The sequence below is a fragment of the Neophocaena asiaeorientalis genome, unplaced genomic scaffold (assembly GCF_003031525.2).
Source record: "Neophocaena asiaeorientalis asiaeorientalis breed wild unplaced genomic scaffold, Neophocaena_asiaeorientalis_V1.1 scaffold606, whole genome shotgun sequence".
NCBI lineage: Eukaryota > Metazoa > Chordata > Mammalia > Artiodactyla > Phocoenidae > Neophocaena > Neophocaena asiaeorientalis.
Window position 1 is genome coordinate 5,631,891 of NW_020173687.1, and position 15,651 is coordinate 5,647,541.

The following is a 15,651-nucleotide window of genomic DNA, read 5'->3' on the forward strand; positions in this document are numbered from 1 at the left end:
CTCCGGACGCGCAGGCTCAGCGACCATGGCTCACGGGCCCAGCCGCTCCGCGGCATGTGGGATCTTCCCGGATCGGGGCACGAACCCGTGTCTCCTGCATCGATCGGCAGGCGGACTCTCAACCACTGCGCCACCAGGGAAGCCCTGTTTCCCTGACTTCTCCAGCTTCTAGAGGCACCTGAATCCCTCGGCTGGTGGCCCCCGCCAGCAGTCACATCACTCGGCCCTCTGCTCTGTCCGACATCTCCTTCTCTGACCCTCCCGTCACCTTCTTTCACTTATGAGGACCCTTGTAATTACACGGGGCCCACCTGGATAATGCAGGGTCATCTCCCATCTCAAAAATCCTTGATGTAATCCCTTTTGCCATGTAATCCATGGGTTCTGGGGATTAGATGTGGATGTCTTTGAGGGGGGTATCATTCCGCACACCACGTGATCTCAAGTTCTTTCCCCTTTTTCTAATGGCGTTGGGGGGAACCTTGGCACTGGGCCAGCCGCATTCTCTCTTGGATCCTCTGCACCTCCTCTAACCTCAGGGAGGGATTCTTGGCTGGGGGCACCGATGTGAAGAACGGGCCCATGTGCTTCATGTCACTTCCGGTTGGGGGCCGGCTGGTCACTAGCTGAGGATGCTGTCTTAACTCCCCTGCAGCTCAGTTGTGTCATCTATGAAGTAGGGGCTGTAATTACGTCTACCTGGTTGGAAGAGGAATGGTTCGGTGAGAGAACGTCACTCAAGAGCTTGGCGCACAGTGGGTGCCCAGGATATGGAGCTGGGGCGCTAACGCCCCCTGCTACCAGCGAGGCCTCCTGGAGAGACCTTGGGTGACTCTGAATGTGGCCCTTCCGAACCCCAGCCTGCGTCTGCACCCTGTCGGTGATGGACTGTGTCCGACGGATCCTGGAGGGAGTCAAGCTGGGTCTCGGCCTCCATCACACTGGCCTAGACTGAGGCCCGGGACTGGGTTCTAATTCCCGTGCAGCGGCCTGTACACCAGACTCTGGTCTTCCGGCTGAAAATTAAAGCATCTGGAGTGGATTTCCAAGGTCCTTTTTGGCTGTGAGGACCCTGCACTGCTGGGCCCCACTGGCAGGTGGAAGGTGGTGTCCTTCCTACAGCGCTATAGGGTCGGGGGGAAGGAGAGTAAACTGGGTCCTGAGACTGGACAGGGACAGTCCCAGGTGACCAGGCAATGTGCACTGGGTGACCCCGTTGGAATCTGTTTCCCATGGGTCCTGCTCCTGCCTGGAAAACCCCAGGGGTCAGAGGAAACCCCAGGCTTCCAATCTCAGTCCCGGGGCTGTTTCCCTGGGAGCTGAGTGTATGCAAAGCATTAACAATGTCTCTGAGGCCCTGGTCAGAGCCGGTGGTGCCTTGCATCCTGCGTGGGGCTCTTACTACTCCGGGAGAGGCTCGTGGGCGAAGGCCCTTGAGATCACAGTCTCTAAATAGTCTCTAAGGAGCCAGAGGGCAAAAAAAAAAGGACTTTCCACCTTCCCACGTTGGAGATTTTAAAATACCCACTTTTCCGTTGTGGTTGGACTTTCCAGGGGAAGGTGGGCTGAGATGCTGGAAACTAGGTCAGGTGATGGTGTGGGCTTCCTCCTGCTTCCCCCATGGGTTAGATTTCGGCCGCTCTCATGGTGTCCCTGGGAGGAGGCGCCCGCATGCCCCAGCAGCACTGTGTCCCCAGGCCGATGGTTAAATATTAACGCCCCTTCTGCCACGGAGTTGGGGTCACTGGCGGTTCACGCCTCGCGGAGAGCAGGGCTTTGGGGGAGGCTGGGTTTCAGGAGGGGTGAAGTCTGCCTTCTGGGTCTCCCCCGGCTGCCTTGTGAGCCTGGAGGAACGGGCAGGACTGTCCCCAGGAAAACATGGAAACAATGTGGACCTCGTACTATCTCACTTCTTTCAGCAATAGGTTGTGCTTGCTGACTTGTGACAACATTGATGTGTGTGTGTAGAGGCGAGAAACAGCCTCGGGGGGGTTGTTGCTGTAACTCCAGAGTATATGCATCTAGGCTTTCCACGCATAGGTGTGTTAACCTTAAAGAAATGTTAGCATCGTGACACCGTCCTCTACATTTTGGGCTTATTCACTCTTTAAAATATAGCTTTATTGGGATCTATTTCACATACCATCCACTTCAATCTTGCAAAGTGTGTTATTCATTGGTTTTTAGTATATTCAGAGCTGTGCTATTTAAGGTTACCCTATTTAATCTTAGATGATATTCACCACCCCAGAGGAAACTCCATACGCATTGGCAGCCAGCCTCCCCTCGTTTTTCCCCATCCTCGGCTACTGGCAGCTACTCATCTCCTCAGGCTCCGTGGATTTGCCTCTTCTGGGCGTTTCATTTACATGGAATCCCACAATATGTGGTCCTTTGTGTCTGACTTCTTTCACTTAACACAATGACTTCAAAGTTCACCCATGTCGTAACATGTGTCAGTGCTTCATTCCTTTTTACTGCCAAATAGTATTCCATGGTATGGGCTTACCATGTTTTGTTTATCTGTTCATCACGTGATGGATATATGAGTCGTTTCCATTTTTTTTTGGCTCTTATGAGTAATGCTGCTACGAACATTCATGTATAGGATTTTCATTTCTCTTGGGTAGTAAAATTATTGGGTCATTTGGTAACTCTATGTTTTACCTCTTAAAAAACTGCCCTTCTGGGCTTCCCTGGTGGCGCAGTGGTTGAGAGTCCGCCTGCCAATGCAGGGGACACGGGTTCGTGCCCTGGTCCGGGAAGATCCCACATGCCGCGGAGCGGCTGGGCCCGTGAGCCATGGCCGCTGAGCCTGCACGTCCGGAGCCTGTGCTCCGCAACGGGAGAGGCCACAACAGTGAGAGGCCCGCGTACCACAAAAAAAAAAAAACAAAAAAAAACACCTGCCGTTCTATTTTCCAAATTCACTGCACCATTTCACGTTCCCACGAGCAGTGTCTGAAGGTTCCAGTCCCTCCACATCCTGGCCAATACTTGCTATTGTCTGTGTTTCTGGTTTTAGCTATCCTGCTGGCTGAGAAGCACTAACTTACTGTAGTTCTGATTTGCGTTTCCCTAATGGCTCATCATGTTGACCCTCTGTTCATATGTTCACTGGCCATTTGTATATCTTTAAAGAAATGTCTGTTGAAACTGGCCTTATCCATCTTTGGAATCAATAACATGCTAGCTTTACAATACTGATTCTTACTTTTCCCTCTTCCATTTTCTCGACCAATTTGTATAAGAAGGAATTCTCTCTTTTTAAAAAAATGTATTTATTTATGTATACATTTTATTTTTGTCTGTGTTGGGTCTTCATTGCTGCACGCCGGCTTTCTCTACTTGCGGCGAGCGAGGGCTACCCTTTGATGTGGTGTGCGGGCTTCTCACTGCGGTGGCTTCTCTTGTTGTGGAGCACGGGCTCTAGGCACGCAGGGTTCAGTAGTTGTGGCACACGGGCTCAGTAGTTGTGGCTCGAGGGCTCTAGAGCGCAGGCTCAGTAGTCGTGGCACACGGGCTTCGTTGCTCCGCGGCATGTGGGATCTTCCCGGACCAGGGCTCGAACCCATGTCCCCTGCATTGGCAGGCGGATTCTTAACCACTGCGCCACCAGGAAGTCCAGAAGGAATTATCTCTTGATAATATGGCAAATATACAGTATAAAACCATCTGGGTGTGGGGAGAGGCCTTTTATTTCAATTTGTTAGTGCATGTTGGGTGACTCAAATTTTCTATTTCCTTTTTTTTTTTAACCAATCTTAGTATATTGTATTTTTCCAGAAATTTGCATACTACACATCCTGTTTTATGACACCTTTTTACTTAATACCGTGTTTCCCTCTTGTCAAGAAGTATGGATTTATATGGTCCTTTGACACAGCTGTGTAGCGCTTGGATACACCCTCTGTTATTACCCGTCCCTCTCAGTAGATGGTTCGTTTTCAGTTTTTCTGTTCTAAACAGTGTGACTGTTGTTTGGGTTCTATCTCCGTGGTGAACAAACCACCTACAACACAGTGGCTAAAACAGCAATCATTTAATTGCTCAGGAATTTGGGCAGGGCTCAGCTGGGCAGTTTTTCTACTCTTGGTAGCGTCTGCTGTAGTCCCTGATGAAGCTGAGAGCTTGGCTGGGGCTGGAACACCCTGGACGGCATGTCTGCTGAGGGCTGGCTTGGCTTTTCTCTCTCTCCCCTCATAGACGCCCCTCCTCCGCAGCCTCTGCCCCTTCCCCTTCCATGTCATCTCTCCCGCAAAAGAGTCAGAGTTGCCAGTGCAGTGGGCTGCAGAAGCAGATCTGCTAAGCCTCTTCCGTCTTCCTCCTGGACATGGCAGGGCCTCCCTGCCACTGAGTCCACAACAAGTCAGGTGGTCAGCGCAGACGTCAGAAGTGGAGCAGACCTCCCCGATTTATGAGAGAGCTGCATGTGGGGAGGGAGGGGAGGAATCGTTGACGGCCGTATTTGCAGAAAATCTCCCGACTGCGAACACCCAGAGACCCTTGTCTGATGAGTGTTGGCGTCCAAGGCGAACGTTGTTTGAGTGGATATGTGGTCTGTTGTTCCATGGATCTTGGGCAGTCATGTAATGACTGGGACCAAGGTAGATAAAGTTCCCATCCCAGAATTTCCTACTGTCCAACAGGGAGTGTACACCAGCACTTACATGACTTGTAGTAATTACAGCGTTGCTCCAGGGGCCTTGGGAGTTTGTCACTAGGCTAGTCTTCAGTCGGCTTCCCCAGCTGCTGAAGAAGAGGGCGTTCTCTCCATTTTACAGAGGAGGAAAGTGAGGCTCTGGAATGAGCTAGCTTGCCCTACTTGCCTTCTCTTTTCCCTGCTCCCTGGACGTCATCCCCCCTCTAGTATTTTCTCTACTCCACACAATGTTGTGACAATAACACGCATCATGCAGCATTGAACAACCTCCTGGGTCTCTTGTCCCTTGGCCAGAGGGTGAGTTAAGGAGGTGATGGGGCTTAAGTACCAAGTCCTCAGGTCACACTTCCGGCGCTGTATCCTGGTTCTGTCACTTAGAAGGTTTATCGATGTGGGCAGTGGGCTTCCCCTCTCTGAACCTCACTTCCCTCATCTATAAAATGGGAACAATAACCTGACTGTTGGAGATCAGGGAGCTGGTGCGTGGAAAGTACCTAGATTCTTAGCAGTGGGAAAGGGGAAGGAGTGCATTTAGGTTCCCCGGGGCTCCCACCCTGAGCCGTTCTGCCTCTGCTGTCACCTGGGCTCGTCAGGGAGGCCAGTAGGTTCATGGTAAATAAAAACATCACAAAGGGCTTGTTGGTTCCTCCCAGTTGTGAGAACCGTTGTGTTCGAATAAGATGCTGGAGGTGGCAGCGAGGCATTCCCACTTTCCCAGCAGTCCGGACGCAGCTGCTGGGTAATTGCTCCCTTGTCCCGTTCACGCGGCCAACCTGGGGCTGGGCTTTCTGTCTCGAAGCAGAGTCTGTGTTAGCATCTCACTCCTCCCGCCTCGACAGGGCTTTCCTGTCCCGATGCCTTCCACGAAGGTTTGGCTCTTCCCAGCAAGCCCGGAACGAACTGCGAACTAGGGCTCAGGAGAGGGAGTCACACGCACACATGTTGATTCACGATGAGTCAACGCTCGCCTGTAACATCTGGCCCTCTGTGTCCTGGCTGTAATAAGAGAACGTGTAGTACCGTTTGGCAAGGCGTTCACTGTTCAAAGGCCCAATTCCATTCCCTAAGTTGCTATTCATTGTTTTACTGTCCATCAGGGCCTATCCAGATATCTGGTCACATCTTCTGGCAAATAATTTCCCAGCGAAGTTGCCACCCAGGTCTGTGACTTGTGCTGTGCTGTAGAGGCTTCCTACCGGGGCCCTGGGAGCCTGAGCCAGTGAGGGAGTTGTTTGGATTCGGAGTGGTGCTTCTTCTCTCATCTGTTAATTATCTAGAGCAGCGAACTGGTTCGTCGACAGTCTTGGTATCTCCATAGCCAGGAAAGCCATCAAGGCAGATTGGAGATGAAGACAGTGGAAATTCTTGTTTGGAAGTTTAAAATCTGTGTGGACGTCCCCCCAAGTCAGTTCTGAAACTGCCTCTGAAAAGGCACTGGGAAGAAGTAGAAGTAAACGGGTCATGAAAGATTGTCTCGTTATTTTAATTCAGTTTGGCCGTGAAAGTGAGTGTCCTCAAAATATTCGGTGGCTCTAAAAAGACGTCCTTGCCCCTCTGATGTCTCTGTATTACAGAGGCAGCAAGTGTCCTGCAGTCACAAGGGACTGCGGTTTGGCTGGTCAAGAGACCATGCACTGTCTTGTAGTGTGGCTCCGTTCTGCCGGCCGTACGATCAGAAGTCGTATCTCGTTCACACGTGTGGCATAATATAATTGAGCATTTTCTGAATTGGGTTCCGGCGATTACTGAGTATCACTTAAAAAGTGGGATTTTGGGGGGCGTGAGGTGGGGATAACCCGTGTTTCCATCTCGTGGTCCCGGTGATGTTGTCCATCACCGTGGAGTGCTCAGCCCTCCCGTGGCCAAGGGCGGGGCAGGGACTTGACCAGGCCAACTAGATCCTCTGCCCTCAGACGTTTGGATGGAGAGAGTCAAAGAGGGAAATACAGCTCAAATTCATTCCCTCACTCCCCAAAACTGTGCCTTGATGAGACAGCCCTGCACCCTCACACCTGTCTTGGCTCCTGTCTGCTTCTGAGCCTGCTTCTCCAACCTGTGTAGACTTCTCTGAGTGACCTGTTAATCTCCCGGTGCATTTCCACTGGGTTCCGAGTGAAAGTACATTTGAGACACTGGGTAACATTACCAGTTTGTTTTCTGCATGCATGCCTTCTCTGAGTCTCATACATTTTAAGATGCTTGGTAAATGTCTAATGTGTTATGATGCGACAGAGACCTCACCAACTTGGAGGTCTGCAGACCACACAGGAAAGATGAAGAGGGTGGTCAGCCCTAGTTTTTAGGAGAGAGAGCGGGGGATGGGGTCAATAGGGAGATCGTGCCTCATCTCAAGGAGCGGGTATCTGCCGCTCGCTTCGGCCGAGGGCTTAGTGAGTTATATACAATGGGTTTAATTCGCCAAAGGCTCTGAAATGATGACAGCTACACTTGAGCAAAGGCAGCGTCCAGAAGACCTTCTCTTCTTGTGTGGTTGCAAGCCTCCTAGGGGGCCCGGTGGGCTTCCAGTCCTGCCTCAGCTGTGTGCTAGCAGCGTAACCCTGCGCAAATAGCTTTGCCTTTCTGAGCCTCAGTTCTGAGACCCGCACAGTGGTACAGGTAATATTACCCACCTCAGAGAGTTATTGTAGGAACTCAGTGACATGATCTGGGCAGGCAGTGCAACCCAGGGCTTGGCAGGTGGTAAGTGCTCAATCAGTAGTTGATACATCTGATAAGGTGTGGGCACAGAAAATTCACCTTAATTCCCAGGAAAATTAGATCCCTCCAGGTACGATAGAGACTGTCAGTACCCCGGGGCAGGAGCTGGTTGGGCGCTGTTCATCACTGTGCCCACAGCCTGGTACAGTGTAGGAGCTCAGGTGCCCTAACTGACTATCGAAGGACTCAAAACATTTAAACTTTGAATCCTTATAATTAAAAGTGCAAAAGAGACATTAAGATATCTTACATACTAGAATTCTACTACCTAGGAATGTAAAAATCCATCCATCCATCCTTCTGTCCATCCATTCATCCATCCATCCATCCATCTCTCCATCCATCCATCCATCCATCCATCCATCCATCCATCTTCCATCTATCCATCCATCAATCTTCTATCCATCCATCAATCTTCCATCCATCCATCTCTCCATCCATCCATCCATCTCTCCATCCATCCATCCATCCATCCATCCATCCTCCATCCACTACAAGGTCAATTGTGGTTTTACCCATTTTGCTACTACAAATCTGAGGAAGAGAGAATTAAAGGACTCCCTCTATTAATGATGTCGGTCTGCATGGGGGTCCACCTCCTAACACGTGGTGGGCTCATGAAGAAGTTGCACAGTGTGGAAATGAGGAGCGTTTGCACTGGTGCTCAGCTGCCTGGGCTCCAACCCCCAGGCTAGCAACTTCCCAGCTAAATGACCTTGGGCATGTCATGGTTTTACCATGGATTCATCGGAGATGATAGTACTCCCGCAACTTAGGGTTGTGAGAACTGAATGAGAATGTGCGTACCACACTGGGGACAGCGCCTGGCAAGTGGTGAATAAGCCAACGAAAGGGCACTTGTTTCCTGAAACTTCCGGCATCACGGAGGCTGTGTAATTGCTGCCTTCCTGCGCTCTGTCTCACTGGAACCCCCCTAATGAATCTGAAGGGCGCGTCTGTCTCGTAGCGGTGCGTCTGCCTCCTGCACGTATCTCTTTACACCTCTTCTGCACTCTGTCTCCCCACCACGGCTGCTACCTGGGGGTCTCCATGGCTGGATCTTGGTCTGATGAACCCACTTTGGGGGGACTGGCAGACCTCCTGCCAGCTCCCCTGCCTCACAAGGTCCTCCTGTCCATCAGTGGCTGGCTGGCTGACGGGGGGCGGGGACCGAGCCATGACCTGCTGACCCGGAGCCTGTGTCTCTCTCCTCTCTTGCAGGGAGTCAGACCTGTTTCTGCTCGACAGCCGCACCCTCTGGGCCTCGGAGGAGGGCTGGCTGGTGTTCGACATCACGGCCACCAGCAACCACTGGGTGGTCAACCCACGGCACAACCTGGGCCTGCAGCTCTCGGTGGAGACTCTGGATGGTAAGTCCCCGCCAGCACCCCAGCTCGTGCCGGTGCGGCCCGCAGCCGTGGACTCGAGGAGGATCTCGTCAGTCCACGTGCTCGTCTCCATCAGGACCAGGCTTCCCCTGCCCCCTCCCCCATCAGTATTTACTGCCCAGCTTTTTGATCCACAGTGAAAGCAGTCCCTACTTCTTTTGCATAAGATGATTACACAGTTGGCCAGAGCTGGGTTGGGTGAGGCCTCGTTGCTCACAGCAGCGTGGGTGGCCTCCCCCTATTCGAAATGCAGACTCTCTGGCCCGTCCCAGGCCCGCGGCGTCAGAACCTGCACTTGAGCTGAGCCTCCGGTGATGCCCGAACATAGAACGTGCTGATGCAGGCTCCTCAAACTCAGGTGTCCTGGGCATTGCTGGATGTTTAACAGTATCCCTGGCCTCTACCCACTAGATAGACAGATAGCCTCTTCCACTTGTGACACCCAAAAAATGTCTCCGGACGTTGCCAAGTGTCCCATGCGGGCACAGTTGCCCCAGTTAAGGACCACCGAACTGATACGAGGCATTACCGTCTTCCAAGAGATCGAACGTGGCGCTGAGTCCCAGAAACAAAACGCACCCCACTCCCATCTTTTCTGAGAAGGGGAGACAGGAGAGCACGTGCGGGACTAGGGTTGGGCCCGGCTGTGCCGATTTCTCCTTCCCCAAAGCGTATTTCTTATTAAGTGGGGATGCCTTTAGGGTGTGGGTAACTTCTTCCTTACACCAGTTTACAGAAGAATTATTTTAGAATAGGTCATACATGTGCCTGGCTCAACATTCAAAAGTTACAGCCGTGTGCAACAGTGAGTAGTTTCCCTCTGACCTCCTTCCTCCAGCTGCCGAGTTCCACCTCCCAGCGGCAGCTATCTCCATGTTATTGGGTGTCTTTCTGATCAGAGATGCCTTCTGGGTATCTAAGCAATTACATATAGATTCTGCTGTCCTTTTTTTTTTTTCCTCCCACAAATACTATCATAGTATATACAGTGTTCTTCACTTTGCTTTTTTCACCGGACAACGTATCTCGGGGGTTGGTCTTTTTTCCACTGTTAAAGAACTTCCTTAGTCTTTAGAGACTGTTGTGTTTTTGTATACATGTGGAGTGGATGCAGCTCTGCCGCTCACCCGCTGTGTGACTTTTTGGACAACTTCGCTAACGTCCCAGAGCCTGCACTCCTCGCCTCCAACCCTTGGGTAATAAGAGAGCCTGGGTTATTGGGTTGTTCTGAGAATGAGTGAGTTAATACAGGAAGAGTTTTAAAGATAATGCCCTAAGGTACCAAGGAATTCCCTGGGACTCTTGTGAAAACGCAGATTCTGTTTCAGCAGGTCTGGGGCGGATGGGAGGCTGTGGTCCAAACAGCCCCCAAGTGATGCAGAGGCTGCTGGTCCCTGGACAGTGCTTGGAGTAGTGAGGGCTGAGAACAGGACCCGGCTCATAATACACATGCCCTAAATGAGAGGAGGAGTTGTTGTCGTTGTTTTTGTTGTTTTACTACCACCAAGAGTAACTCATCCAGTCCACCCGGGATGGACGCCTAGGGTTTTTCCATCTTCCGCTCCTATAAACAGGGCTGCAGCGGAGAACCTCAGCGCACGTGTCCTTGGACACTTGAGTAGGTGTAGGTCTAGGAACAATTCCTGAAAGTGGCATGTCTGTAGTTTTTTGTTTTTTTTTTTAATATTTTATTTACTTGTTTAGGTGGCACACAGGCTCTTCGTTATGGCACGCGTGTGGGATCTAACTCCCTGACCAGGGATCGAACCCGGGCCCCCTGCTTTGGGAGCGCCGAGTCTTACCCACTGGACCCCCAGGGAAGTCCCTGTTTGTAGTTTTGATCGGTATTGCCAACTTACCCTCCGGAGAGGTCTTTCCATTTGCGCCCCCACCGGCAATGCACGCGGGCACCCGTGTCCCCTTCTTTGTCGGGACAGCCTCTCAAATGTACCTGTCTTTGCTAATCCGATAGATGATGCGTGGGATCTTGTAGTTTTCCTTTGCTTTTCTCTCCTCTGTGCGAGGCTGAGCCCTTTCTCGAATACGCCGTTTGCAGTTTCCTCCCTGGGAACCTCTGTCTCCTCTGCCCATTGCTCACATAGGGTGTCGGTCTTTTTCTGCTTTATATTTTAGGGACATTTTGCCCTTTGTGATTTGAGCTGCAGATATTGTTCCAGCTTTTAGTTCTTCTTTTTACTGTGGTTAATGCTGGGTTTGGCCAAGTGGATTTGGAAAATGTAAATAAATTTCATAATTTTTTCCCCAGAATTATCCGCCTAAGGTCACATGCTGTGTGGGAGGGGGCCACAGAGTTTAGGACCACACTTGTCTTCTTTCCAGTCTTCTTTCTACTGATGGTCTCCCCCAGGCTCCCCAGCCCCCCAGACCTTCCCCTTTTCATGCCCCTGACACTTTATAGTGAGGTCCTAGAAGATGCTGGAGTTTCCCATTGCTCTATACTGGGTTGGCAAACTATGCACGGTGGGCCAAATTCAGCCTCCAGACTGTTTTTGGGTGCTTGTGAGCTAAGGATAGTTTTCAAAATTTTAAATGGCTAAGAAAAATTTTAAAAAGAAGAATATTTTGTGACACATGGAATTATAGGAAATTCACATTTTGGTGTCCATAAATAAAGTTGTGTTAGTACACAGTCACACTTACTGGTTTACGTATCACCTGGTCCTGCTTTTGTGCTGCAGCAGCAGAGTTTAGTAGTTGTAACAGAGACGCTATGGCCCACAAAGCTGAAAATATTATTTTTAGAAATACTATTTACAGAAGGAGTTTGCAGCCCCTGCTGTATACCAGAATTTCTCAAACTGTGTTCCGTGAAGAGTCACGATCAGTTAAGTGCAAGAAATGCTAGGTTGGATAAACTAAACGGGTTGCACTGCAGGACTTATCAGAGCCTTTATTTTGCTGATGTCCATTGTGAATCTCCTGATAGGGTATACAGCATAGAAGAATTCCAAACTTATTTGGCGACAGAATCATTCAACTCTTGCTTGTCCTTAAAAGCCCCTGTGGAACACAGTGGAGATGAGGCACAAATGAGGCTAAGGGAGACTTGATTGACCTTTTCAGGGTGACCATTTCCCTGAACTTGTGGGTGTTGGCTTGACCTGCCAACTTGATCCAACGGGTCACGTGCTCCTTTATCCTGCCTGCCCTTCTGGCTCAGCGTGGCAACAGGTTTGGTTTTTCTCTTAAGTGACACTCAACCCAGGCCTGCCATCCCCTTTCTCCCCCACAGTCGGGGCCTTTGTCCCCCTTTTGCCTCTAGCGTCTGCTCCCCCCCAACCTGTGGCTGAGGCTCAGTGTTTATTGACGTGGCACAGCCTCATGGTTACATGGGCTTGGGCTCAGGAGCTGGCCAGACTCCCCAGGTTCAAGTCCCAGCTCTGCTGTTTCTAGCCACATGACGCAGGGTGAGTCACTTAATGTCCCTCATCTGGAAAATGGGGTTAATAATAGTTTCCACCTCCCAGGGTGGTTGCAAAGGATTAGATGAGCTCATGCAAGTGAAGAGCTTAATCGCTTAACATGTGGTAGCTGCTAAGCGCAAAGTAAGTGCTTTCTGCCATCGTCTCATGTGATCCTCACCATTACCAGCGGGGTAGATGCTATCATTAACATCCCCAAGGGACAGGTGACGAAACTGGGGCCCCTGAGAGGTGCTGAGGCCTGGGGACCCCTCTCCGTCTAGGGGGAGCGTAGCCTAGTGGCCGCAGGGTGCTGCCTGGAGCCAGGGTAAGGCTTAGACGCCGTGCCCCAGACTTGATGCCCCATCTCCTCCCCTCCTAAATGGGGCCGTGGGGGCTGGGCGTGGATGCTGCCGCCCTGAGACCCGGCCTCTCCGGGTGCTGTGCACGCCGACACAGCAGGTTTAGGCTGGCTGCCTGGGTCAGGGAAGGACCGCCCACCCAGACCGTCAGGGAGGAGGAAAGTATTCAGTGGCCAACTGAGGGTATGAGTTTTTGCATCTTTGGGGGGATGAGATAAGAAGCAAGTGAGCCCAGCATTTCTGAGACCACAGGCTCCTGGCTGGGAACTCGTTTCCCTCCATGGTGTTTCTCCCACGTGTTGTCCATCACAGCCCCCCTGGGTGGCACGTTGAGCATACAGGTTCCCGGGCTCCACCCCCAGACCCACCGATGGTGATTCCCCAGGGATGGGCCCAAGAATCTGCCTTTTCTCACAGGCTCCTTCTAACTTGGGGTCTGGCCCAGTGATAACACCCCGCCCCATGTTTTGGGGTACCCTGTTTATGAGATGGTGCCTGGGCTGGCCAACTCCATTCAGCTCTAAACCTGGGTCAGAACCTTTTCACGTTGGATGCCTACACAGGTGAAAGACCAGCAGGGCCTGCTGGGGAGTCCGTGGATTCTGGGGTGCATTTGCTGGGCAGGCTGATGCACACATACTGTGTGCCAGCCCTGTGCTGCCTGTAGGGACAGCCTGGCCCCTGCCCTGGGACCACCTACTAGCATTAACATAAACTCCGACAGCACCTGGAGAAGACGGGGTTTCAGGGCGTGGCACCCGTGCCCAGCTCCCAGTGCCCCATCTGGGAGGGGAGGAGGTGGGGCACTGAGTCGGGGTACAGCATCTTGCAGCCACTGGGCACCTGCCAGAATATGCAGTCAGGTCACCTCCGGGCCTCAGTTTCCCCACCCCATACAATGGGCGTGTTGATGATAGTAATTCGGACCAGCTTGCTTAGTGAGGCACAGACGTCACAGACCCTCTCTCCTGATGTTTGGTGCGGCGTGAGGTGAGCCCCGGCTCACCGGGTCTCCACACGCTGCCTGAGACCACCCAGGAAGCGCGTGTCTGTTCTGTTCCCTCTTCCTCCAGCTGCGGCCCTCCTGTTGGTCGCCCCTTAGAGCGGAGCGGAGCGGCGCAGCTGAGGCCTCCGCCAGCCGGCAAGCCTGTGTGGGGAGAAGCCCATAAACTCCCCGGGCACCTGGGGCTCGTCAGGAGCCCAGTAGGGAGCCTCGTCTCATCTCCGAGGACAGGACGCCGCGGGAAGGAGGGCTGGCGTCTGCTGTCTTTCCTTGTACAGAGGACAAGAGGAGAGGCAGCCCCTCCACCTCCCAAGCCACACAGACTGCGCCCCCCTGAACCCCCAGGGCAGTGGGAGAGGGGAGAAGAGGCACCCTGAACAGAGGGGACCTGACACCAGTGTGGAGGGCTTGCCAGCTGGCAAGGGGGCTGTGTAGGCGGCGCTGGTGAGAGCTGCGCCCTCGCTGCCGGCCAGGCCCCGTGCTCAGGTCCGGTCTGGGACCAGAGTGGGGACATTCTGGCGGCTCCTGCACCGACTCCAGCGCCCGATAGCCTGACGCTCCGCGGGGCGGCCTCGTGTGATCTGGGACGGCTGGTCCAGCCTCCTGATGCCTTGTCCCTTCATCTGTTCCTCGGGCATAATTATGGCTGGGAGGAAGAAAAGAGTGAATTCATGTAAAAGTGCTGAGCCCTGGGCCGGCACCCTGTCCATGCTCGTGAGTGTTAGATATTACTATTGCTGTTATCGATGTGTTTAATTCTCACAGTGACCCTGCCCAGGTAGCACGTTTGTTATGGCCAGCATCTTACAGATGAGGAGACAGAGGCCGCGAAGGCCAAGCAACTTGACTGAAGTTACTCTGCTCCCAGGGTAGACCTGGGCTTCGCTGCAGATTCTGACCCCAGACTTGCTCGTTGCTGGAAAGCCTTCGAGGAATGTGGTCACCAGCTGCCACACCTTGAGGGGCAGTGTGTAATTGACAGGCCCCTGCTGGGTGCACGGCTGGGCCATCCAGACAGAGAGCCTGGGACCCTATAGCATCCTGGTTTCTGCCTGGCTCTTCTCTCCACATCCCGTTTCCTGCGGAGAGAGTTTGAAAAAGGACCCGGAAGACAGTGGGCTTCCCACAGGGCTAACTGGAGGAGCCAGCGTCACAGAAGTGGCCAGGGGGTCCTCCCTGCATTCAAAAATGTTAGAACTCGGTTTATGACCATCTTGATATAACGATGAATATAATCCTGGCTGGATTAAAAATGAAAACATTTTCTCCAACACTAAAAAGTTCATGTTTTTTCTTCTGATTTTAAGAGACACTATAACGTTTTCCCAGGCCCCCAAAAGTGCTGTGGGTCTGGCCGTGGTGCCTGACGGATCCCAGCCTGCAGAGCAATGCTGAACCCTCCCAGCCCCAGCACCTGGTGGTCAGAACTGGCTTCCTACCGTCAAGAGCCTTTTGCCCATGTTGAAAGCACATTTATTCATTCAACAAACATTTGTGTGGAGCTATGATGGACCTGGGACTGTTGCAGGCACCAGGGCTACGGCTTGGATAGGACAAGGCTTGTGCTCACATTCTCATAGGAAGAGGCAGACCGTGAAGGGACCATATGCTGAAGGTCAGGGATGAGGCCGTGAAGACAAGTGCTGAGGTTCCGAGGGTGGCTCCGGAGGGCTTCCTGCACACTGTTCCTGGTGCCGCTGTCCGTCCCAAAGCAGCAGGGAGGTGAAGACTGCTTTGGGCTGGAGACTCCATTGTCTTTGCAGATACAGAAGCACCTAGTCCTTTGTTCCCAAGGCGAGGACTCCAACATCTTGTCCTCGTTGACAGGGTCCCCCTCCTCTCCCTTGTCCACAGAAGAAATCACTTGATGGCTCAGGAGGCCCGCGGTGTCGATCAGCCCTGGCTCTCTGACCCAAGAAGACGACCTGGGGGCCTCGCTTCCCCCCTCACACTCCCTTGCTGGGGGCCTCCAGCTGCTGCTCGACACCCCCGGAGCTCCAAGACCAGGAGGGCCCCTTCTTCTCCCTCCAGAAGGGCAGATACAGGCACATCCTGGACGTCTGCATGCAAAGAGGGCCTCGGGCTTCTCTCCGGG

General features: G+C 52.6%; 1 protein-coding gene across 1 annotated transcript in view; it reads left to right on the forward strand.

The window, feature by feature from the left end:
• Window positions 1–15,651, forward strand: part of BMP7 (bone morphogenetic protein 7) — an 88,960-nt gene that overhangs the window by 52,911 nt on the left and 20,398 nt on the right. Inside the window, exon 3 of the mRNA XM_024750319.1 lies at window positions 8,603–8,751. Coding sequence (XP_024606087.1) covers window positions 8,603–8,751 — 149 coding nt within the window. The remainder of the gene's footprint in view (window positions 1–8,602; window positions 8,752–15,651) is intronic.